This window comes from Pelophylax lessonae (genome assembly GCF_965119305.1).
Source record: "Pelophylax lessonae genome assembly, chromosome: 2".
In the NCBI taxonomy this organism is placed as follows: domain Eukaryota; kingdom Metazoa; phylum Chordata; class Amphibia; order Anura; family Ranidae; genus Pelophylax; species Pelophylax lessonae.
The window spans coordinates 409,699,755-409,727,095 of NC_138769.1; the positions used below are offsets into that span (position 1 = coordinate 409,699,755).

At 44.7% G+C, this 27,341-nt stretch overlaps 1 protein-coding gene across 1 annotated transcript in view; it reads right to left on the bottom strand.

The window, feature by feature from the left end:
* Positions 1 to 27,341, bottom strand: part of ZZEF1 (zinc finger ZZ-type and EF-hand domain containing 1) — a 499,621-nt gene that overhangs the window by 352,815 nt on the left and 119,465 nt on the right. Inside the window, exon 12 of the mRNA XM_082244777.1 lies at positions 10,202 to 10,313. Coding sequence (XP_082100903.1) covers positions 10,202 to 10,313 — 112 coding nt within the window. The remainder of the gene's footprint in view (positions 1 to 10,201; positions 10,314 to 27,341) is intronic.

A 27,341-nucleotide genomic window follows, 5' to 3' on the forward strand; every position in this document is an offset into this window, starting at 1 on the left:
TGTAGGACCCAAGATGATTCAGTGGATAGGAGCTCTATATAAAAATTCATCAGCATCAGTAAAAGTAAATGGTAATTTATCAACTTGGTTTAAGATGTGTAACAGGACGAGACAGGGATGCCCTCTTTCACCCCTGTTGTTTGTCCTGTCATTAGAACCTTTGTTGGCATCTATTAGGAATAATGTAGACATAAAAGGGGTGAACACCGGACAATAGGAACATAAAATTGCAGCATACGCAGACAATGTCTTGATATCAATATTCCTAGAATAAGTTTTGCAAATGTCATCAGGGAACTGAAGAGATATGGGGAATTGTCAAATTTTAAGATAAATCCAATAAAATCAGAAATCCTAACCGTTGGGTTGAATAAAAAAAGCAGAGCAGGCTCTGCAGAGGAAATTTCCATTTACCTGGGAAAAATCTAAATTAAAATATTTTTAGGGATAAACTCCATTATCCGAAAATCTTTACCTAGCCAACTACATACCTTTGTTAGAGGAGATAAAGCTAAATGTTAGGAAAGTATTGACTTGCCCAATCTCTTGGTTAGGTAGAATAAATATGTTTAAAATGATAATTTTGCCCAAAATATTATATAGGTTTCAAATGCTACCCATTGCTATCCCACTGGCATATTTTAAAACAATAAAAACAATGTTGTTAAATTTTAAAAAGCAGGGAAAAAACCTAGGGTGCAGAGATAAGATGCAAGGGGGATTAGCGGCATCCGATATTAAAAGATATTACACAGCAGCAGTACTATCAAGGATGATAGAATGGAAAAAAAAAAGCTCAGAAAAAGATGGGTTAAGTTGGAAATCACATTAAGTCGAACACAATTGGATAGAAATATCTGGATTTCACCAAAATATCGAGAAATACACGAGGACACACACAAAATAACGAGAGTTGTATACAAGACATGGGATGCGCTATATAGGCAGGCCAGGTGGGAATACAACTCTCCGTTATTACCACTAGAAGGCACAATTTCTTTTTTTACCAGGAACTGAGAAACAGTTTGGTGGTGGGGTTAGAGGATTTGCAATTAAAAGAAATAATACACAATGGAAAAATGAGGCAATTTCACAAGCTTAACACTATGGGAAGGTCGACACTAAATGAGTGGAGCTATTTGGAACTAAAAAGCTTTGTAGGATCTGTGCCTCAACCCATCGGATCAGAAAAAGAGTTAAACCTTGTGAAAAAAATCTGTAACCCGTTAAAAAGAAGACCTGGTTTGTCTCAGATTTACAAGATATTAACTGATCTAGCAGGAAGGAGGAAACCCACATTTATAGAAAGTCGGGAAAGAGAAATAGGAATTAGTTTGGAAGTACACGAGGAGAAAACTGTCCTGAGGGGAGATATGGGGAGGTGGGATTTAGGGGAGAAGAGAGGATTTTGTAATGCAGGAATTTTTTATCTTTTTCTTCTTGTTTGTAGAATTGACCTTAAAATTAATAAAAATTATTGAAAAAAAAAACAAAAAAAAAAACAAGAATTGCAACTACAGGTGAGTCGTATTACTCATTAAACAGGTGTCCAGCAGACAGTTTATTATAAAAGGGCATTACCTAAGGCTGCATTCACATGTCAGTGTATAATCGCGGGCAGAACCGCCGCGGTTCTGCCCGCGATTCGGAGATTTATTGCAAATCGCGGGACGCCTAGCGTTGCCCATTGATTTGCAATAGCCCCCCAAACGCCGAGCGATGTTGCCGCGATTTACGCCCGCCGAATCGCGGCAACATCGCGCAAACAAAATCGCGGGACGCAATACGCTCCAAAGAAGCTCTTGTACTTTTTTGGAGCGTATTGCGTCCCGCGATTTTGTTTGCGCGATGTTGCCGCGATTCGGCGGGCGAAAATCGCGGCAACATCGCTCGGCGTTTGGGGGGCTATTGCAAATCAATGGGCAACGCTAGGCGTCCCGCGATTTGCAATAAATCTCCGATTCGCGGGCGGAACCGCAGCGGTTCTGCCCGCGATTATACACTGACATGTGAATGCAGCCTAAAGAAAACCCCTTCCCCATTTCATGCTGTCAGCAATGGCACCACGTGTAAGAGAAATGTCACAAGGCCAGAAAAACTGAATTTTTGTAAAATCTTACCGTAAAATTCCTCTCTCTCAGTCCTCCGACAGTCGCCGCCACTTCATAATCTTCACTAATGGGGTAATTGACCTTTGCTCCGCAGGAGTAGCTAGGCAACAAGATTTGTTAATATCAAAGCTTTTAGCATATTACACCCCTAGGGGATGGTCCCCTCAGTCAATACCTCCCTGCTTCCAGCATTCTCAACTCAGTTTCAGTAGCATAGCAGTAGAGTACATAAACAAACCCCAAAAGAGGGGCGGGGGCGGCGACTGTCGGAGGACTCAGAGAAAGGAATTTTACGGTAAGATTTTACAAAAATTCAGTTTTCTCTTACGTCCTCCGACAGTCGCCGCCACTTCATAATCTTCACTAATGGGGACGTCCCAAAGCAGTGTAGACATGAGGGGTGGGAAAAAACGCAGCCGCGCATAAAGCAACGCAGTACCCACATCAGAGAAAGGAACCTTACCAAAGTAAGAGAACCAACCTGGCAACAGGAAAACGTGCTCAACAGGAGCAACAACCCAGGAAGAACAAGTAACCCAGGGGTAAAAACACCCCAACAGCCAAAGGCCCAAACAAGGGACCCTAAGGCACTGCCGCACTAAGAACTTTACGGCCAAAGGAAGCATCTGCCGATGCCTGAACATCCACTTTGTAAAATTTTGAGAAGGTGTGAACGGACGACCAAGTCGCCGCCTTACACACCTGGGCCACAGAAGCCTGATGACGATAGGCCCAAGACGTACTCAGAGATCTGGTAGAGTGCGCCTTCACAGGGAAGGGAGGAACCTTCCCCCTCAAAGCATAGGCTTGCACAATCGTCTGTCTGATCCATTTGGCGATGGTAGCAGCCGACGCCGCCATGCCCTTCCGAGGTTCCTCTGGAAGGACGAATAGGGAATCCGACTTGCGAAAGGACTTAGTCGATGACAGGTAAACCCTGATCGCCCGAACAACATCCAAGGCATGCAAAGCCACCTCCTTCGGATGCTTAGGCTTCGCGCAAAGCGAAGGCAAGACAATGTCCTCATTCAGGTGAAACTCCGAGATCCTTTTCGGAAGAAGAGATGGGTTAGGTCGCAAGACCACCTTATCCAAGTGAATCACCAAGTAGGGAGAGCTGCAGGACAAAGCCGCCAGCTCCGACACCCTGCGAGCCGAAGTGATCGCCACCAAAAAGGCAACCTTTTTGGACAACAGAGACAACGAGATCTCCCTGATCTTTTCAAAGGGAGCCCGTTGTAACACGGACAGAACCAAGTTCAAGTCCCATGGAGGCAAAGGTTCCCTCCTAGGAGGGGCCAAATGTCGCACCCCCTGAACAAAGGTGCTAATCAATGAATTAGACGCCACTGGGCGCTGAAAAAGAACGGCCAGCGCAGAAATCTGACCCTTAATTGTGGCCAGCGCCAAACGCTGGTCCACTCCAGTTTGGAGGAAAGCCAATACTCTCGACACAGAGTATGAGCGAGGGGAATACCCCCTGGACTCACACCAGGCAAAGTACGCTTTCCAAGTACGGTAGTAAATTTTTCCCGAAGAGGCTTTTCTAGCCATGATCAAAGTGGGAATGACCTCAGGGGAGAGACCCCTATCCTTCAGGACCAGGCTTTCAACAGCAAGGCCGTCAAAGCCAGCAACTGTAAAGCAGGATGGAATATCGGCCCTTGAGACAGAAGGTCGTCCCGAAGCGGCAGACGCCACGGAGCGTCGACTGCCAGATTTACGAGGTTTGCGTACCAAGACCGGCGAGGCCAGTCCGGTGCCACCAGAATCACCGCGTGCGGTTCCGAGGCCAATCTGCGAAGCAGCCTGGACAGCAGCTGAATCGGTGGAAAGGCATACATCAGACGATACTGATGGCAGGGCGCCACTAACGCGTATGAGGCGTCTGCCCGAGGATCGCGCGTCCTTGCCACGAACCTTTCCACCTTGTTGTTCAGAAGAGACGCGAACAGGTCCACATCCGAAAGACCCCACTTCTCGCACAACATCTGGAAGACATCCGGGTGAAGGGACCATTCCCCCTGGTCCAGGGTCTGGCGACTCAGATAGTCCGCCTGCCAGTTCTCCACCCCCGGAATGTGTACAGCCGTTATAGCCGGGACGTGCGTCTCGGCCCACGACAGAATGCTGTTCACTTCCCGAGCAGCACGGGCACTCCTGGTGCCCCCTTGATGGTTGATGTAGGCCACCGCTGTGGCATTGTCCGTTTGAACCCGAACCGGACGGCCCTGAAGCCGTTCCGACCAATGCAGAAGGCAAAGTTTGATCGCTCGCAATTCCAGAATGTTGATCGGAAGGGAGGATTTCTCCTCCGACCAAGTTCCCTGGGCGGAGAGAACGCCCAGACCACCACCCCAGCCCGACAGGCTGGCATCCGTGGTGATCACCGTCCACGACAAGGGACGAAAGGACTTGCCCCCCGACACCGCCGGGGACTGGAGCCACCACAAAAGACCCCTTCGAGTGTGGCGGTTCAACGAAAGCTGCCGATCCAGAGATTGTGGACGCCCGTCTCACTTGGCCAAGATCTCCGCCTGAAGACCCCGCGTATGAAACTGGGCGAAGGGAATCGCCTCGAAAGTCGAGACCATTAGACCTAGACATCTCATACATGTCCGGAGGGACGAGCACTGAGTGTCCCTGAGGGACCTGACCTCGTCCTGAAGTGTCCGGAGCTTGTCTTCCGGCAGGAAGACCTTCGCTTGAGCAGAGTCCAGGATCATCCCCAGGTAGGGAAGACGAACCGACGGACACAACGTCGATTTTGGAAAATTTATCGTCCAACCAAACTCCTGCAGAGCCTGCATCGTGGTGGACAGGTCGTTCACCAGGCCCTGACTGGTCACAGACCGAAGCAAGATATCGTCCAGATATCCCAAGACAGACGCCCTGGGCTCTCAATAAAGCCAGGACCGGCGCAAGCACCTTGGTGAAAACCCGCGGAGCCGAAGCGAGACCGAAGGGTAACGCCACGAATTGGTAATGATCCTCCGCAATGGCGAATCGAAGGTACCTCTGGTGACCCTCGAAAATGGGGATGTGAAGGTACGCATCCTTCAGATCGATGGAGGCCATGAATTCCCCCGGACTCATGGCAGCCACCACTGAGCGCAGGGATTCCATGCGGAACTTGCGAAACCGCACAAAGCGGTTCAGAGCTTTCAAGTCCAGAATCGGACGCACTTTGCCCTCCTTTCTGGGCACAGTGAACAGATTGTAGTAGAACCCCCGAAACCTGTCCCGATGAGGCACCGGAACCACCACTCCCTGGGCCCGCAGATCCCACACCGCCAGGTGCAGGTCCTGCAAACGCTCCGGAGACAGTTGAAGATTTGAGGGAAAAAATCTGCTCGCCGGCCGAGAGAGAAACTCGATCTTGTATCCAGATCGAACGATTTCCTGAACCCACCTGTCCCGAATGCGGGCCAGCCAGGGTTGAAGAAAACCGAGCAAACGTTCCCCCACCCCAGAACCGGGTGAGGGCGCCCCTTCAGGCCGAATTGGTATGGGCAGCGGACCCGGACTGGCCGGACTTCTGCTTACCTGCCCACGGCTTCTTCTGGGAGCCTTGGCCCTTGAAGGGCTTGCCCTTGTATTGCGACCGAAAGGCACGAAAGGACCCCTGAGAGGGCTTAAACGAGGTATTCTTCTTCCCGCGAACAAACCTATTCTTGTGAGTTTGGGGTAAGAGAGTGCTCTTACCCCCGGAAATTCCCTTTATCAGAGAATCCAACGACTCGCCAAAAAGGCGAGATCCCGCATAGGGAAGATTAGCTAGAGTCTTGCGAGAAGATTGGTCAACCGACCAACATTTCAGCCATATCAGGCGATGTTTCAACACCGCTACACTGGAGAGGCGCGCAGCCAAAGGGATTAAATCCAAGTCCGCATCGCACAAATACATGACACCCTGATGAATTTGATCTACCATAGCCAACGCTGTCGGCGGAGCAGAGTCAGCCACCAGGGTGCGCCTGAGCACCTGCGTCCAATCTGCCATAGCTTGGGCTGCCATAATGGAAGCAAAAATAGGCTTCAGCATGGAACCAGCAACCGTATAAGTATGATGGGCCAGAGACTCCAATCTCCTGTCCGTAGGGTCCCGGAACACCGGGGTATCCTCAGCAGGAATCGCAGTAGATTTATTCAAAACTGCCACCGCGTGATCCACCTGAGGCGGCACACACCAACGCTCATCAGTGGTGGGTGTAAATGGATAACGCAGCTTGAACTTACTTGGCACAGTAAAAGGCTTCTTTAAATTGCGCCATTGCTCATCAACAGCGCGCTGAAATTCCGCAGGGCAGGGAAAAACCTGCGCTGATTTGCGTTTCCTTTTTGTCCCATAAGAGGACATAAAAGCAGGAGGACACGGTTCATCCTGCAGATGCAGTGTTTCCTTGATAGAAGTAATCAACTCATCCATGAGTGCAAGCTCTTCAGGCGAGCCGGGGGGAGAAGTATCAACTCCTTCTACCTCAGCCTCCCCCTCAGACCCCACAAGGTCCAGAGATGAAAGAGACCCTGAGAAGGGCACTCCAGCCATAGCAGCCCCATCGCCCTCTGAATCAGAGGAAATAGATAACCTGGGCCGTTTTGCGGATTGATCAGCCATTAGCATCTGCACCTGAGAAGCCAAGTTCGCTACAACAGCAGTCAGATCAGCCCCCTCGGGGGATGCAGCAGCCCCTTGGCCCCCCACCAAGGTGGGAGGAAACTTGCAATCCTGAGAATCCATGCCCCAGTATCAACTGAAAATAAAGTACTGCCCCTTTAAGACCGCGGCGAGCGCAGCCCACCGCACACTACTGTATGTACCGACCCCCGCAGGGATAAGGAGCACTGAGCAAGGAAATACAGGATAAGGAAGGCAAAAACCTGGAGAGAGCACACAGCTGCTGCCACCGATCGCTGTTCCAGTGAAAAAGGAAGTGATGCAATGACTGACTGCCCTATATAGCCTATGCAGGCTTCACAAACATGGCCGCTCGGCTGAGGGAATCAAGGCATTAAGAAAATGGCGCCGACATGTGCTTGCAGGAGCGATCGCCGCCAAAATTGCGGCGTTTGGCGCTAAAACACCGCGCTGTAACACACAGGGCCGATCACCACAGTTTGCCGAGAAAAATGGCGGGCCGCATCAGCGGTCGCCGCATAGCATGTCTGAGCCCAGTCTGCCCCATACATCTCACACAGCAGAGCGGGAGAGCCCCCCCCCGCAGCCCACAGAAAGGCAGCTATTCCACACAGGAATCTGACAGGGAGCTCAGCACTTACACAGACATACAGGGTCACACAGTCACAGACTGACACCCAAACAGACAGGTCCCCACATAGAAATTTACTTACCAGTCCGTATGGCGTGGGGAGCCTTCTCTAGCGACCAAACCGCTGTACTGAGGACAGGGAGTGTCGCAGCCAGGACGCAGTGGACTGCGGTGCGAAACCGCAAATGGCGTCCGGTGAGGTAGCCACCTCACAGGCAGCATCCCTGCAGCGAACAGGGATGGGTCGTTCAATATGTCAGGGAAACCTGAGCTGAACGCTCGATGGCAGGCTGGGGAAACCCCTGGCTCTCAGCCCTGGGATCCAGGGTGGCCAGACCGAGACCCAGCTCTGCATGATCATCTTCATCCGAAGAAAACTAAACTAATGCTGAGAAAAAAAACAGCTAAGTAAAAGAAAGAGAAAAACACTTGAAATAAAATCAAAAAGAGGATAGAAGGCTGAGACTGAAAGCCCCAGCACAGGCACAGCCAGCTACTCCTAAGCTAGGCAATTGAAAACTGAGTTGAGAATGCTGGAAGCAGGGAGGTATTGACTGAGGGAACCACCCCCTAGGGGTGTGATATGCTAAAACCTTTGATATTAACAAATCTTGTTGCCTAGCTACTCCTGCGGAGAAAAGGTCAATTACCCCATTAGTGAAGATTATGAAGTGGCGGCGACTGTCGGAGGACGTAAGAGAAAAGGAAGTTTCTTTACACAAGAAAGGTGAAGGCTACAAGAAGATCAGCAAGAATGTACTTAACAGTCTGAATACTGTAGCAAAAGAAATAGAAAAATGTAACAAAGATGGAACTGCAACCATCTCACAGAGACGTCTACGGAAGTTAACACCTCGACAGGAGCGTCTTCTGACGAGAAGGGTTGAAGAAAATCGCCATGCACGTTCACTGCAGTTAGCTAAAGCGGTAGGAAGCCAAATTGGAGGGATTGTTTTCTGTGACACATGGCGTACACTGCAGAGGAATGGCATGCATGGGTGTTTTCCATAAAGGAAGCCTCTCCTAAAGCCCATGCACAAAAATACCCACATAGAATTTGCCATGCTAAAAAAGAAGATGACTACTGGGACTGAACTCGAGTGATGAGACCAAGATAAATGTTTTTGGAACGGATGGCTTCAAAACTGTATGGTGTCGCAAAGGTGAGGAGCACAAAGAAAAATGCATGGTGCCTTAAAGTGAAACATGGTGGTGGCAGTGTCCTTCCATGGGGCTGCATGAGTACTGCTGGTGTCTGGGAGCTGCATTTCATTGATAGTATTCTGAATTCACAGATGTACTGCTCTATATTAAAAGAGAAGATGCTACCATCACTCAATGCCCTTGGTCGTCGTGCACTTTTCCAATGTGATAATGATCCCAAACACACATCTAAGGCCACTGATGCATTTCTGAAGAAGAGGGTGAAAGTGATTCAGTGGCCAAGTATGTCCCCTGATCTGAACCCAATCGAACACCTATGGGGAATTCTGAATAGACAAGTTGAGCATCATTCTCAATCCAGCATCCAAGCTCTAAAAGAGGTCGTTCTTGAAGAATGGAAATAGATGTTGCAATATGTCGCCAACTTGTTCATTCCATGCCTGAGAAGATTTAGTGCTGTCCTTACAAATCATTGAGGTAAAAAAAAAATACTAGCTGTAGAAGTTTTTGTTGTGGGTGTATTCATTTTTGCATCAACTAATTTGAGTAAAACTGAAGATTTTGTAATCCAAGTTATATTATTATATATAATATTATATTAACCTTACTTTCATGTAATGGAACTAAAATGGAACTAAAATGTTCTATAAAATTCAGTTTTTTTCAATTTTTTTTTAAATTGTTCTGGTGTTCATTAAGATAGTAATTAAAATCTTACTTTTCAAAGGGGTATACTGTACACATTTATGCTGAGCACTGTATAAACACACACAATCGTTTTACAAAATTTATATAATACCCTACAATAATAGGTGGGATAAACAGGCAGCATCTCTCAGTGAAACCTCAGCTTGAGCTATTGAGCTCAATAGACAACACACTTTCTTAAACCTGTCGTAAGGAGAAACTAAAATTGTGAAAAGGGGCTGAATGCTCCAAAAGCTGGCTGCTTTCATTCTGCAGCTTTGCGTGTGTGAACTTTTACTAGGTCATACATACTGCTGGTAAAATGACACGGCCTCACATCTGATAAAAAAATATCCTTGTAGTAAATTTATGCCATGCCCACCATAATCCTTTTTCATCCTATATTTCACCACATCATTCTAGGTTACCTTTTTAAAAAAGCAAGCAATGCTACGCTACAAAAGATACACTTTCAAACAGAAATGTGTCATCAGTACCAAACCATCATGAAGGAAATGAGAATGGCAATGGATGTTTCCTCGATCTACTCCCACAGCCTACTCTTGCAAATGCAAACAGTTTATACATTTTCACCAAGTATTAATGGGGGATACATGAGAAGTATTGTATATAGTCTCGGCAAGTTGTGCAGATTCAAAGATTCTGGTCACAGTACAATCTGATATGCTTTGCTCTAGGGAACATCTAGAAAAATACCTGTGTCTACTAGTTTTATGAGATTTTGTGGGGTCACTACTGCACTGCTTGCTTAAGATGAATCTGTACCTGGGAACCTACAGGTAATGTCAACTACGTCATGGGTAAAAGAAAAGCTGTAGGGAGCTTACAGTCAATACAATCTATGACTAGTTTTTTGCCTTTCCACTTGCCTTTTTGGGCATGGCTCGGGTACTCTTAAAACAGGTATTCTTCCTTAAAAATGCTTAGCCAGATGCAATTTTCACATACCTTGGCAGTTTTGCATTGTTGCATCCTAATGTCCACTTCATCCCATTCCTCTTCCAGCTCAAACCAGGCAACAGGATCACTTTCGCCTATATCTGTTACACACCGGTTAGCTCTGCAAACAGAGGACATACGATTTTTGTACTTACTATAAACATCTTTATTCAAAGTCCATTAAGGATCATAGATTGATAATAAGCAACCTAGGTATATACTGTTGCCTACAGAGGAAATGGACACTAGGCACACAGAAAATAATGGACAGCTCCCCTTGGGGCTTTGACACCCTACCACCAAGCTGACCAAAGAGAATGAGAGCATATGAGGGGGGGGGGGGGGGGGAGTCTGTGTCCCTCAATGAACTTCAGGAAAAGGATTACACTGCGAGTACAAACATCCTTTTCTCTATTATCTATTGAGGGGCACGGCTTGATAATAGGAATCTAGGATATCCAAAAGCAGTTCACACTGAGGGGCAGGAACACAAGAACAAACCAGGTGAACAAGCCCAAAAATGAAAAAAGGGAAACCAACGGCAGTAAATAGCAGATTGCAGAGCCTTTCAAACAAAACTAGTATCTGTTGAGGCAGACACACCAAACTAAACGCATGTTCAGACGACCAGGTTGAAAACTTACAAATCTAAGACAGACGCCTAATGATGAAAAGACCAAGAGACAATCACTGTCCTAGTGGAGTGGGCTTCAACAAGAAAAGGACACGTTTTATCTAACAACCCATAGGCTTCCATAGTAACTTATCAAAACCACTTAGAAATAGTTGATCTGGAAGTACCGCTTAACTAGTTTGTCTAAAAGAAGCAGTGCCTTAAGGGTAAACCCTGATGGCCCTCACCATTGAACAGATGCTAGACACAGGGAGGGTAACAATATATTCATTAAGCTATTGAAACATGGAAATTGATGGAATATGGATTTCCAGCCATGACAGGATAGACTACCTCCTTCCCAACACGACTAATGTATGATGTAAACTGTTTAGAATTCTAGGGTGTCGATAAAAAGCTTGACTTCTTCCTAAGACGGAGTCCTTCTTGCCAATTTTTCCATGTAAGGGAAGAGAAACCTGCTCTGCAACGATATTGAGAACAGACGCCACCATGACAGACACCCCCTGATTCGATGATGTAACAGGATCATCCTGCCCAGAGAAACCTGGATTTGTCCACATCTTGAGAATGTCTTGTTATATACTGGAGTGAAATTGAGCAAATGGGACCGCTTTGAAGGTGGATGCCATGAATCTCAGCATACCTGTACCCAAACCAACATTACCCCTCCGCCCTACTGTTAAGGCAAATTTGATAAGGTTATTCAGTTTTATACATGTCACCAATCTGTATATTTTTATCAAGAGGCATACCAGCTAAGGCTGAAACAACTAATCGACATAATTGATTATGAAAATAGTTGTCAACTATTTTCATAATCCATTAGTTCATCAGACGATTCGTTGGCCCGAATAGAGAATGCATTATTTGTTTCCATATCAGAAAATACAGTGCAGCACACATACAGCTCAGTTCTCCATTCATACATGTCAGTATACACAGTGCAGCGCGCAAACAGCTTAGTACACCGTTCATACATGTCAGTAAGTGCCTGAGAACCTGTGCATGTGAATGTGTGAGAAGCAATGCCCCATGGAACATGTAGTCCTGGGCGGGAAAAGGAAGTGATTTAAAGTGATTCTAAAGGCTTACATTTTTTCATTGCAAAACCACTGCACAGAGAAGGTAAGTACGACAAGTTTGTTAACAAAAAAAAAAAGAAAATCTAACGTTTACAAATCATTTTAGGGCTTTGTGCAGAAAAGGTCAGCATCTGAACCCAGAGAAGTGGGAGGCTGATAGACTGGAGGTTTTTATATATACAGTGCCTTGCGAAAGTATTCGGCCCCCTTGAACTTTGCAACCTTTTGCCACACGCTTCAAACATAAAAGATATAAAACTGTAATTTTTTGTGAAGAATCAACAAGTGGGACACAATCATGAAGTGGAACGAAATTTATTGGATATTTCATACTTTAACAAATAAAAAACAGAAAAATTGGGCGTGCAAAATTATTCAGCCCCCTTAAGTTAATACTTCGTAGCGCCACCTTTTGCTGTGATTACAGCTGTAAGTCGCTTGGGGTATGTCTCTATCAGTTTTGCACATCGAGAGACTGAATTTTTTGCCCATTCCTCCTTGCAAAACAGCTTGAGCTCAGTGAGGTTGGATGGAGAGCGTTTGTGAACAGCAGTTTTCAGTTCTTTCCACAGATTCTCGATTGGATTCAGGTCTGGACTTTGACTTGGCCATTCTAATACATGAATATGTTTATTTGTGAACCATTCCATTGTAGATTTTGCTTTATGTTTTGGATCATTGTCTTGTTGGAAGACAAATCTCCGTCCCAGTCTCACGTCTTTTGCAGACTCCTTCAGGTTTTCTTCCAGAATGGTCCTGTCCTGAATCTTCCCATCAATTTTAACCAACTTCCCTGTCCCTGCTGAAGAAAAGCAGGCCCAAATCATGATGCTGCCACCACCATGTTTGACAGTGGGGATGTGTGTTCAGGGTGATGAGCTGTGTTGCTTTTACGCCAAACATAACGTTTTGCATTGTTGCCAAAAGGTTCGATTTTGGTTTCATCTGACCAGAGCACCTTCTTCCACAGGTTTGGTGTCTCCCCCAGGTGGCTTGTGGCAAACTTTAAACGACACTTTTTATGGATATCTTTAAGAAATGGCTTTCTTCTTGCTACTCTTCCATAAAGGCCAGATTTGTGCAGTATACGACTGATTGTTGTCCTATGGACAGAGTCTCCCACCTCAGCTGTAGATCTCTGCAGTCCATCCAGAGTGATCATGGGCATCTTGGCTGCCTTTCTGATCAGTCTTCTCCTTGTAGGAGCTGAAAGTTTAGAGGGACGGCCAGGTCTTCGTAGATTTGCAGTGGTCTGATACTCCTTCCATTTCAATATTATCGCTTGCACAGTGCTCCTTGGGATGTTTAAAGCTTGGGAAATCTTTTTGTATCCAAATCCGGCTTTAAACTTCTCCACAACAGTATCTCAGACCCGCCTGGTGTATTCCTTGTTCTTCATGATGCTCTGCGCTTTAAACGGACCTCTGAGACTATCACAGTGCAGGTGCATTTATACGGAGACTTGATTACACACAGGTGGATTCTATTTATCATCATTAGTCATTTAGGTCAACATTGGATCATTCAGAGATCCTCACTGAACTTCTGGAGAGTTTGCTGCACTGAAAGTAAAGGGGCTGAATAATTTTGCACGCCCAATTTTTCAGTTATTTGTTAAGAAAGTTTGAAATGTCCAATAAATTTCGTTCCACTTCATGATTGTGTCCCACTTGTTGTTGATTCCCCAACAAAAATTACAGTTTTATATCTTTATGTTTGAAGCCTGAAATGTGGCAAAAGGTCGCAAAGTTCAAGGGGGCGAATACTTTCGCAAGGCACTTATGTATGTATGTATGTATGTATGTATATATGTAAATAAATATATATAAAATACACACAGGAGGGGGTGCTCAAGTCAAAGTGGGACTTTTCATTTTACAGGTATAAAAAGGGATGCTAGGGTGGTAGCACTACACGCAGTAGTAAGTGACAAGTGTGTCCTATTACTGATAGGCGGCACGCTTCGTGGGCCAGTGCAGAGACAGTTAATCAAGATGGGAGACAACCGTGTTAGTGTGTGTGTGCATGGAACAGCGCGTGGAGATAAAGTTCCGTGTGGTGATGAAGTTTCTTGTGAACGAAGGTGTAAAACCCACAGATATATACAGAAGACCTCAAGCACAGTACAGTGATGAGACACTCAGTTGCAGTAAGACATTTGAATGGTGTAAGCCTTTCAAATATGGCCGTACGTTCGTCAGTGATGATCCCGGCCGTGGTGGTTACCAGCCCACAGCAATGCTGTGAAGAATCAGCGTCTGGAATGCCTGATCCTGGATAATAGACGTACAACCTGTCAAAAAATTGCACAGGACGGTCCTAGGATTATATAAAATCAAAAGTCCCGGTTTGACTTAAATGATATTGAGATTATATATATATATATATATATATATATATATATATATATATATATATATATATATATACACACACACACATACACATACATACACACACACACCTCAGCTCCAGAGCAATTTTTCTCTTTGTCGCATACATGTAAAAATCCAAATTTTTGGCAATAAAATTATATAAACCCCCAGAACATTGCATTTTCACGTGATATTTGCGCAACTGTTTATTAACTGCAAATTTTCCGAAAAAATATAATAAAATGAATTTTAGTGCAAAACCACGCCATATAATACCCATTTTTGGTTAAAATTTTAAAGATGCGGTTGCATCTAGTAAATAGATACCTAACATTCCATGTTCTAAAACTGCGTGCACCCATGATATCGCCAAAAACGATGGCGCCCAAAAATCATCATAGGCGATGCTATAAAAGTGGTTACAGCTCATCAATTTAGAGTTAACTAGCTCTTGTGCTAGAAATATTCTCACTTGGACGTTGGCGGCAATATGTCAGATGGATGGTGCGACTGCAGTTTACATACATGTACGCACCCTGGGCATGCGTTTGCACAGCTGTGTGGGACAATGCAGGTTTTGGCAACTTTCTTCATTTTATATATATATATATATATATATATATATATATATATATATATATATATTATATAGTGTTTTTTTTACTTTTTTCTTTTATTTACATTTTTTTTTCTTTCCATGATTGCTATCACAAGGGGTTAATAAACCCCTATGTGATAGCATTGGGCAGGTGACAGGTACTCTTTTTGGAGACATTAGGGGGTCTAATAGACCCCAATGTCACCCCTGCCCTTCACACCATCTGACCAAACACAGATCGGATTGGTTAGATGTGTCTCCTGGCTGTACTGGCCAGGACAGTGTGCATATGAAATCAGAAGTGACATATCTTCCGGTTTCATTGTTTGCATGTGAGATCGAGTAATGGATTTGCCTGAGACTCACTGCAGTCTCTCTCCCCCTGCCGCCGGATGTGATCCCGGGCGTCGATGAGCACAGGACAGCCCGGGGAAAAAACGGGAGGAGGTACATTTGTAGAAAAAAAAAATCATGTAAACATTGAGAGGAAATTATTGCAATTCAAGAGTTAATATTAAGATTGCAGACACCCATGGGTTGCTGGTTCTCTTTAAGCAGCAAACCTCAAAGATGTTTTCACATCTGAGCACAATATGATTCTTGTGAGGGCCCTTCATGCTCCTAGCACAGGAAGCAAGGTGAGAATAAAGAGGGATCCCTTGATAGTCACATGGTTTGTGACAACACGTCGGGAGGCATCGGGTGACGTCTACTTCATCTCCGTAGCCGGAAGAACCCAGAGGACTGTTACCGCATTAGTGCGGCTGCCAGTTAATGCCTGTGATCGTCATTTTAAATGTGAGTGTACTCTATATACTTTTTGAATAAAGATTAATTCTATAACATACTTCCCTATGGATTCCAATATGTTTCTTTGAGTACACTGGGAGCATTGGAACACTCATTGGGAAAGGTGGCTATTGAGGAAACAGTGGAAGTCACTAGGTGCCAATATCTGTAATAGTGGACATCAGCATAACTACAAGCCTTCTAAGGAAATCCAGCATCCACATCCCAGGGTTATATATCAGCAAAAATCCCCTTTAATGGTGCAATGAGGTGAGCGGCCATTGCACTTAAATGATTTCTGCTCACTTCGGATCACATCACTGGAATTTCACCAAATTGTTTTAAAGAAAAATCCCCATTGGTCACTTTATTTGAGCACTATGTACTTTATTTGATCACTAATAGTCACTTTAATTTATTGCACAAGGACTTTACCTAGAGCACAAGGACTTCATTTATTTATATATTTATTCTTTATTTAATACAGTTATATATTCATTCCCATTGTTATAGGGATTTTCACCATCACGGATTTTTTAACACATATTTAGATATGAATTATTGAATTTTTGTTTTTTATGGATATCATATTATTGTGATTTTATATACATAGATTTATACACCATTATATGCACTCTGATTAATATTGCAACACGTGGATTTATCACAATATTTTCTTTCATTATTCTTTGAGATCAATTTTTGGATGAATTTAGCGATTATTTGGATGTTGGATTGAAGGTAGATATATAAATCTCGCTTGCGATTTTGAGCGCATGTCTTGATAGTTTTGGCTTGTCTATGAGTAATGGTTTTAGATTTTTAGATTGAAGATAGATATATGCTTGATTTTGCGATTCTGACCACATGATGCGATTTTTAGGCATAATTTATATGTTTTACTCCAATTGTTGAAGGGAGTGAGTTTGGTCCGATACACCCCAGGCCCACCAGTGTCAATACAAGTTCAAGTTTTACTGTTTACATTTTATCCATACGTTTTACCCAGAATTTTATGGTATGATGCAATGTTAGTTCATTCAGAGCCTTTTGAGATTTTATTCCATTAGTGCGGATTCACTTTTTGCATAATAAAACTCAAAGATGTTTTCACATCTGAGCACAATATGATTCTTGCGAAGGGCCCTTCATGCTCCTAGCACAGGAAGCAAGGTGAGAATAAAGAGGGACAGGGCTAGTCTTGAATAGAAAGCAGGTTAAGTATTATTATTATTATTATACAGGATTTATAAAGCGCCAACAGTTTGCGCAGCGTTTAACATTAAAGGGATACCATTAGGGGTTTGGTTAAGTGTTAGTGTTGAGAATTTAGGAATGGGAGAAGGGCATGCTAAGCGGTCAATCATGTGATAAGAATGCAGCATGCCTTCTGTTCCGCACGGGCCCAGGGTACAAGTGAAGATTACGGGAGTAGTGGCATCTACTCCAGTGAATTGCAGCTTTCAGGGGCATAGGCTAAGTATGGTATATACATAGTTAAGCTGGTGAACAATGGATGAACAATGGATCAACGTAACTATGTATAAAATATCCATACCTGGGGTTCTTTAACTGTTAAAGAGAGGGGCATGAAAAGAATTGCTGGTGTGCACTGCCTCAGCTTGCTACCCGACACCAATTTTTGTCACTGTCCAGTAGCATGTCTAACTAATTTTTGTGACATTTCAGTTTTTACAGATACCTTCCTTGAGGCGTCACACTGATATAATGCTATCAACTGAAATTGATTACTTAATCAGTCTTCAGGGAAGTCGTATGCCAGATTGTTCTGGCCCTATTAGCCTGCTTTAAAAAAGTTTGAACTTGTTTATTTTTTTCTTTTCCTAAGGATTATTGTGCTTACTCTGTTTGCTGTACTGTTATCCAGTGTACAAAAGATACTTTGTTGTTGCATCTGGGGTTAGGATGTCTACATATGGAGTACCCCATTTTTGACATATCCGATTGAGGATGTTAGGGTGAAAGAACCATTCCGCTTAATCCAGGCAGTGAAAACTGAGATGGTCTGCTTTTCAGTTGTCTACTCCTGGGATGTGGACCACAGGTTGCTGGAGTTTCTCTCCATGAGAATATCGGCCTGCTTCCTTCAAGGCTGCATAACTCCTGATTCCTCTATGTTGGTTCATGTATGTCACAGGTGTGACTGATTGCACCCTGTTTGGGTTTCCTCACAGAAGGGGTATCCAGTGTAGCAAAAGACATTCTTTTTGCTCTGAGCTCAAGCATGTTGGATGAGCCTGTCATTCACGGCTGACCAGGTTTCCTAGACCATGAGGGGCTGAAACACTACTCGCCACAACTGAAAATACTGGCATCTGTTGTTCTCACTTTTCAGTGATAAGTCGGTGAAAGACTTTGTTATTGATAAGGCTAAGCTGGAGAACCATCAAGTTAGGGAATTCTTTGCTTTGCTGGACAGGAGAATGGGTGGATTGAGAGGAGCATGCTCGGTCCAGGTTAACAAGATGTTGTGTTGGGGAGGTCTCAAATCAAATTGGGCAAATGGTACCGCCTCAAAGGAATCTACCATGAGTCAAAGAACTCTGACTGAAAATCTCATTGCGGGATGTCTCTTTGATATCAAGTTTCGAACTTGAGCTCTAGAAGAAAGAATTTTCTTTTCTGGAAGGAACACTTTTGCTTGGAATGTGTCCAGGACCAGACCAAAGTATTCCAGGTAAAATGAAGGTTGGAGAGCAGATTTTGTGGAAACTGATCAGTCAACCAAAGGCCTGTAGCTTCTGAATTGTCCTGTGGACATTTAGAGTCAGCTGTAACTGAGAAAAGTCCTTTAGGTGAAAGTCATCTAGATAAACTGTGACTTGGATGTCCTGAACCGAGAAGGGCTGAGGAGGCAGTAGGACCTTTGTGAATAGAGTGGGAACTGATGATAGGCCAAAGGGTAGTGTAACAAACTGGAAATGGCTGTTTATCAATCTCATCTGTGCTTTATGCACTTTGCAGTAGCAAACGGGAATATGTACTGTAGATAGGCATCTTTTATGTCTATGGATGCCAGGTATTCCTCCAGTCTCATAAAGACAGTTAACGACCTTGCAGATTCCATTACAAATTTTTAAATTTGAGGGTATTTGAGAAATGTTAGGTCCAGAATAGGACACACACCCCCTGTTAGGCTTTGGCACCATGAACAGGCTTGGATAGAATCCTTAGAAACTGTCTTGGGGGGGTACTGGAACAAGAGATGGTTAGGGCATTCTGCAAATCTGACTGTTCTTGGGCAGTTTGTGGTTGATTAGAGAGGAGAAAGTGGTGAGGGTGTTTTGCTTTCTATTTTGTACCCCTATCAAACCCCCAATTGAACCCACGGGTCTGGGACACCTGTGACCCACAGGGAAGTCAACTGTAAAAAAGATGCCCCCCCCCCTTATGATTAAGGGCCCCCTTTATGAGGACCGGAGCTTTTGTGGCCCAAGTCTCAACCAAAAAGAAGTGTTGAACTCAAGCTTGAACATTGAAGGTTGGGTAGAGCGATTGGGTGCTCTACTTTTTGAGGATGTAGAGGCTCCTTATAGTATAGGTTATTCCTTTTTTAAGCACATGGACAGTGCTATGTATTTTTATTGGTTTAGTCCTGGGGAGGAGGGTTTTGGAATATTCTGCTGTGGAAGAAAACCATTCCTACTTTGACCTGTTTGATAAATTGGTCAAGTGCCTCCCCTAAAAAGACATCTGCTTTGAAAAGGCATATATTTGGAGGCCCTTTTTTGCAGGCAACTTGACAGCAGCGGGAGCTGCTATGTCTCAGACCCAGACAGCTTAGGCACTCGTGGACATCGCTGGATAGAGAAGGGGCTCAGGTAAGTATTAGGGGGGCTGCTAAACACAGAAGGCTTTTTATCTTTATGCATAGAATGCACTAAGAAAAAAAACCTTCCGACTTTACAACCCCTTTAAGCTGTCCAGGCTTTTAGCCACAATATTCTTCGCATGTGAATCGAGATTAGGACATTCTGGAAATTTGTTTATTAAAATTTGGTACAGGGAGATGTCTGAGACTGCAGGATCAACTAAAGGAACAGACTACTTTTTAGAACTTTTCTACTGGATAGAGTTTGGCTAATATTTTTGGAGTACTAAAAAATCTGGGGTGATCCAGTCCTCATATTTGCTCATAAATGAGGAAGGTCTTTACAGACTTCACAGTTCTTTTGGGAGAGATGAAGAATCTAGTTCTACAATGCCAAGGTTTTTGTGTACGGTAGCAGTGAGCTTATCCACATTAGCATGCATGTTGAGTGAAGCTCCCACTTCAGATGTAGCCTCTTCTAACACTGCTTCTATCTCATCCTCATTCCCCTCTGTGTCTGCCTCGTTTAGGGCAGGCATATCGGTACCCAGCTCAGGTAAAGACTGAAGGGCATTGCATTCTTGCCCTGTATGAAGGTGGCTGTGTTAAAGCTGTCAGATGTGACAGATACAGAAAATTCTGCTTTTGTCAGGTAGGTCCCTTGGTGCATGCCTGAGATAGAGCTAGAATGGGATGCAGAGACCGGTGTTAAAATTAGTTCCTGATCCGATGCAAGGGAAGCACTGTCACTGAGGTTGAGTGTTGTGCAGACCTTCAGCAGAGCAAATGTTCACTTGAGGTTTAGCAGCGGGACTCAAGTTTGCCTTGTTCTGCCATAGCTACGGGTGAGGGTGCACAGCCCTGGACATGTATAGTACCCTGAGGCTGCCTACAACATGTTGCACTAACTGCCAAGGTGAGCGCCCCTGCAGGATCCAGTGCCCGAAGCAATTTTACAGGCATTCCCCACAGTGTGGGATTTGGATACGGCTCCCAAAGTTTTACAGAGGTTGTGCAAATCTGGATGCACTACTTCTATTCTTCGCATTCGAAAGCAGTAAAGGAAATGATTGAAGAGTTGAAGAATTCAAAGACAAAATAATAAATTAGTTAAGCTAAGTGGGATTTCTCTGCAAAGAAAAAGAGGTCCATCACCTTAGAACGCTAGCATAAAATGGAGGTCTCACGGTGGGGTGGGGCTCGGAGTTCCTACCCTCGAAAGCTTTGTCAGTGTCCAATCACCTGAAGGAATGAGCCTATAAACTCAAGGTTTATGAAAACTTTGCCTGTGTTCTGTACTCTAGGATTATGATAACTGGGTTTGCAAAGGCTTTTGGTGCACACAAAGTGCATTTATATCCTCTGTGGCTTCTGAGCAATCTATTTAAAAGGAATGTTTTTGCCTCTGGAGTTCAGTTTTACATGTTTAGCAAAGTCAAATATCTACAGTTTCTTCTAGGAGTTAGACTGAGTGTTCTAAAACAGGGTATAATGTTGTTTCACAGGAATCTGCCGCCGTATACCTGAGTGCTTAAAGCAGGACTTCCCCTTATAGGTGGAGCTCTGCTTTAAGTAACTTGTCCACAAAAAATATTTCTACACACTTGTATATAAAAGAAGAGCAAGAACTGAAAGAAAAAAAAAAACACCACAAAGATGATGGTTCTTATGTATTCATTGCAACACAGGTAAAGTTTTATTTTATACAATAGAACACAACAGTTTGGGGGGGGGGCAAACACAGTTTTGTTAATTTATTTTAACCACTTCCTTACCGCTGGACGTCCTATGACGTCCAGGGCTTTAAGTGGGGATATCTGAATGATGCCTGCAGCATATCAGATATCATTTTTTTAAGCCGGCACCATAAGAACATCCATAGAGGCTGTTCAGCTGCTTGATCGTTCTTACAGGTGGTAGGAGGGGACATCCCCCCCACCTCCCGTCGCCCTTTGGTGCTTCTACCGGCTAGCCCGTGTGATCGGCGAGCCGGAGAAGGAATCTGACGGTTTACGAAGTACACCTCCGAGAGTCAGACAGTCTCTATGGCCAGGGCGTGACATTATGACGTCACGCCAGCCTGGCAGTTGTCAATACTGCCGTGATCTCGGCTGTATAGCCGAGATCGTTTTTTTTTTTTATTTCAGGCTTTCTAGCCTGTGGGAGAGATCTGAGACCCCAGATCACCTGTCATCTACTATTCCTATTACAAGGGATGTTTACATTCCTTGTAATAGGAATAAAAGTGATCCAAAAAAAAAAAAATAAATAAATAAAGGGAAAGTGTAAAAAAAAAAAACAAATAAAACAAAAAAAATGTAAAGTGCCCCCGTACGCAGAAGTGAACGCATGCATACGTCACGGCCACATATGTAAATTGCGTTCAATCCATACATGTGAGGTATCCCCGCAAACGTTAGAGCGAGAGCAACAATTCTAGCCCAAGACCTCCTCTGTAATGCTAAACTGGTAACCTGTAAAAGTTTTTCAGTACTGAAGTTTGGCGTCATTCCACGAGTGTGCGCCATTTTAAAGCGTGAAATGTTGGTTATCTATTTGCTCGGCGTAACATCTTTCACATTATACAAAAAATTAGACTAACTTCAGGGTTTTGTTTTTTTTAATTCATAAGGGGGGGCTGCCTGCCGCAGTAAAACAGCGGCGGGGGCAGTCCGGAACCGATTAAGGTTTGACATGTTGGGTATCGATTTGCTCAGTGCAACCTCCGCTTTTATATTTTATCAAAAAATTGGGTAATTTATTGCATTTTTGTCTTACTGTAAAATCCTGGTTTTCTCTGATTTTCATTGACGGACACAGCTCCATATCTTCTTGACCCTTGAGTTTATGCTGCCCCCTACAGCAGTAGGCAGAAAAAAAGTTTGACGCTGTGCGCCTCACCAACCGGATGTGCGTTTCACAAGTTCAATAGGGCGGAACTGACGTACCTACGCTCTACGCGTTTCGTCATCAAAACTGAGCAGCTCCTGATGTCAGTTTTGATGACGAAACGCGTAGAGCGTAGGTCAGTTCCGCCCTATTGAACTTGTGAAACGCACATCCGGTTGGTGAGGCGCACGGCGTCCCGGAAGCACCGACAAACGAGGGTTTTGCGGTCCCTGCTCACCTACGGACATTTCTATTTGCTTTTAAATGTGAGTACTTCTTATATTTGTTAATAAACGCAACAATTTTAAACGGTACATCACTATATAGTGCTTCTTATCTTTATATCATCGGACACTTTTATACCATATGGAGAGCTGCCTTTGAGACTACTTATCGCTTGTATACACATTCATGGGAAAGAGGAAGTAGGATTAATTCCAGGAGAAGTGGAGATTGTAACCGGGCTTGACTGAGTGATTCACCCTATTGTTGTAACGCTGGTTACCCCTGTAGGGGTGCCGCTCTCTGGTGAGTGCGGGATTTATTGAGAGGGGAGCACCGATTTCCTCACCCAGCACCCACATTCTGAAGCCTCCACTGGGATTCACTTCTCTCCCCCAAGAAGAACTTTTGCACGTTTACAGTCTATTCTAAATACTTCACCTATGGACTCTTTTTGCTACTAAATATTTTTTTATGGACTTTTTTACTGGATCACGTATATGAGTTTAATTATATACACACATTAATTTATTCACTTATACAACACCTATTTATTGATATCTGCTTTTTAGATTATATACCACCACTTGGATTTTTTATACACCTCTATCAGTAATTTATTCATTTTTTATTCACCTGGTATTAACTATTATATATTTACCAATTCTCTCACTTGGGATATTTTTCCATATTTAAATTTTAAATATTCACACAGCACTACCACTGTCACCTATTGTTTCAACTTAGGTTTATGCTTTTTAATTAGCACCAGTCACTTTACCTTTGCACCATATCACTTATTAACGTTTTATCACAGCTAATATTTCTGTATTTTATCTATTTATTGGTTGAGTGCAATTGCCCCCATTGGGTGGGTGTTTACCAACTAACACCATTTGTGTATTTGACTGTGTTGTATTGCCTACGTTTATTTAGTGTGTATAAAGAACACATTTCTCCCATTGATTTTACACTATTTGGCAGCGCCAACTTACCCTATATCCCTTTACAGTTATAGTCTTATGACTAAAATGCCATTTTAGTTTTAGTCATATTTTAGTCATCTGAATTGTTTTAGTCATATTTTAGTCGACTAAAATTGTGTTAATTTAGTCTACGAAAACGTTTTAGTCAACGAAATTAACACTGTTCTCCAGTTCTGTAACAAGCAGTGTCAGAATAACATTTAACCCAACTCAATAGAGGGGTGGGTGCTGTGTCCGTCAATGAACATCAGAGAAAGGAATTTTTTTACGGTAAGACAAAAATCCAGTTCTCTTTCGTTCATTGACGGACACAGATCCATATCTTCTTGACCCTTGGCAAGTCCCAAAGCAGTGTCAACATGAGGGGTGGGAAGAACACAGCAATAAACAAACTTCCCAATGCCAACACATCCACCCTATAAAATTTGGTGAAAGTGTGCACGGACAACCAGGTAGCTGCCTTGCAAACCTGCACCACTGACGCCTGATGACGGAAGGCCCAAGAGACACTAAACACCCGAGTAGAGTGCGCCCTGGCAGGGAAAGGAGGAACCTGACCCTTAATGAAATAGGCCTGCACTACTGTCTGCCTGATCCACCTGGAAATGGTCGCAGCAGACGTGGCTAACCCTTATGGGTTCTATCCGTAAGGACAAACAGGGAATCCAATTTTCGGAAACTCAGTCGCTGCCAGGTACACCCTGATTGCCCGAACCACATACAAAGTAAGGCAATCTTTTTAGGGTGCTTAGGCTTAGGGCACAAGGAAGGCAACACAATATCTTCATTTAAATATAAACCAGAGATGACCTTAGGAAGGAATGACGGGCAGGAATAAAGCACCACCTTGTCTATGTGAACCACCAGGTAAGGTGAACGACAAGACAATGCAGCCAAATCTGACACCCTGCGTGCAGAAGTAATAGCCACCAAGAAGCAGTTTCTGAAGAACTGACAGCACCAAATTTAGATCCCACGGAGACCTCATCGGCAGCAGACCGTCTAAACAAAGGAACATGGAATTCGTGGCCAACATGCGTTGAAAGAAAATCCCCAGGGCTGAAATCTGGTCTTTGAAGGTACCCAAGGCCAAACGCTGACCTACACCTCTTTGGAAAAACTTCCAAGACATGACACACTGAAAAGGAACAGGAGGGAACCCCCACCCCAAGACTCACTTCAAGTAATGTACGCCCTCCAGACTCGATGATAAATCTTCCTAGAAGTAGATTTTCTAGCTTTTAACAGAGTTGGAATCACAGATTCAGACACCCCTCTATCCTTCAGCACCTGGCTTTCAATAGCCAAGCCATTAAAGCCAGTGACTGTAAAGCAGGATGGAAGATTGGCCCTTGAGCTAAAAGATCTTCTCTGAGAGGGAGTCTCCAAGGGACATCGGCGACCAGCCATACTAGATCTGCGTACCAAGAACGGCGAGGCCAGTCTGGGGCCACTAGGATGGCCGAAATCCCTTCTGCCTTAATTCTTCGGAGGAGTCTCGGCAGAAGTGTTATCAGAGGAAAGGGGTATAGCAGACGATACTGGCGCAAGGGGCCACCAGAGCGTCTGTGGCGTCGGCTAGAGGATCCCAAGACCTTGACATGAACCTCTGTACCTTCCTGTTGAGACGAGAGGCCAACAGGTCCACATCCGAAGTCCCCTACCAGAGACATAGCTGATGAAACATCTCCAGGTGAAGAGACCATTCTCCCTGATCCAATGTCTGCCGACTGAGGTAGTCGGCCTGCCAATTTTCCACCCCTGGAATATTTACAGCAGAGAGGGCTGGAACAAAGCGTTCTGACCACCTTAGAATGCCAGCTACTTCCCGGGCAGCTAGGACAATTTTGGTGCCCCCTTGATGATTCACATATGCCATGGTCGTGGCAGTGTCCGATTAAATCCTTACCTAGCGCCCCTGCAGACGATCCGTCCATTGGTACAGGCAAAGCCTGATCGCCCAAATTTTCAGGATATTGATCGGCAGACTGGACTCCGCCAAAGTCCAAACCCCCTGAGCACAAGCCGTGCCCAAGACACCTCCCCACAGGACAGGTTGGCATCTGTGGTGACCACCGGAGAAAGAATTTTCGAAGCGCTAGAGAAAGGAGCCTCAAGATCAGGGACCCCCTCGTACCCCGGCTTAACAGGATCAGATTGTCTTGAGACTGTGGATTCTTGTTCCATTTGCCAAGAATCTCCTTTTGAAGAGGTCTGGTATGGAACTGAGCAAACGTAACCGACTCGAAGGTGGACACAATCAGGCCCAGCACTTGCATGCAAGTCCAGAGGAATGTTTCCATCAGAACTCTTGCAAGGTTCGCACAGAAATGTCAAGAAATGTCAAGATTGACTTTTAAGGCATGAAGAGAATCTGCTTGCAGAAGGAGGTTGTCCAGGTAGTCCAGTACCGCAATCTCTTCTGCCGTAGCAATGCTAACACCGGGGCCAAAACTTTCGTAAACACCCGAGGAGCCAAGGCAAGACGGAAAGGGTAACGCCATGAAACGATAGTGCTCCTCGCCCACGGCAAAGCGAAGAAAATGCTGATGCCCGACATATATTGGGATATGAAGGTAAGCGTCCTTGATATCGATAAAGGCCAGGAAATCCCCTTGATGATGGGACACCACTAGCGTGCGAATGGAGTCCATCCAAATTTCTGAACCTGCACAAAGCAGTTCAAGGCCTTGAGGTCCAGGATTGGACAGACCTTGCCTTCCTTCCTGAAAACAGTAAATTAGTTTGAATAAAATCCCCGAAAATGTTCCGATTCTGGAACTGGTACAAAGACCCCTTGTGAGAGCAGATCTTGTACCACCCCAAGAAGACCTTGCAGGGGATCTGGGGACAAACGCAGGTTGGAAGGGAAGAACCTTGTCGGAGGGCAAGGACCGAAACTCGATCTTGTAACCGAACCAACTCATGGATCTTTTTCTTGGATCAAGAAGGTCCACGGATCTGCAAAGAAGGGAAGACATCCCCCCCACCCCAGATACGGGTGAGGGTCGCCCCTTCAGCCAGAAGTGGGCTTGTCTGCGGGTCCGGAGGAACCCGCTCTCGGCTTACCAGGCCAGGGCCTCTGGTAGGGTAACAGGCAAATTTTGATCCCTTGTCCTGAGATCCCGAGGGACAAAATGGCAGCTTATGGGCTGAGAAGTAAGGGCCACGTTTGCGACGCGACATTTCCTTTCTGGTAGCCTGCGGAAGAAGAGTACTCTTACCTCCTGTAAGACCCTTAATGATCTCCTGCATGAAAGCTCCGAACAGGGGATCTCCAAGGAAGGGTAGATCAGTCAGTACCTTCTTGGAAGCATGGTCTGCAGACCAATATTTCAGCCATATCATGCGGCGAAGGGTCACAGCTGTCACAAACACCCTGCAGGTTAAGGGGGCCGCATTCACAGAGGCATTACAGATATACTGCAATCCCTGGATCAACTGGTCCGCCAGGTCAGGAGGAGGCTGCCCCCCTTCCAAATCATGGCACAGAAGCTTTGCCCATTCCGTTAAGGTCTGGAAAACCAAGGTTATGGAAAACACCAGCCTCAAAATGGAACCGGCCAAGGTGAAAAGGTATCGGACCAGAGATTCAGCTCTCTTATCAAAAGGCCCCTTTAAAAGATGGATAGTCCTCCACAGGAAGAAGGGTGGCTTTATTTAACCTAGAAACCTGAGAGTCCACCACAGGTGGTAATGTCAGTTTCTTTAAGAGGGACTCTTCAAAAGGATACCTTCT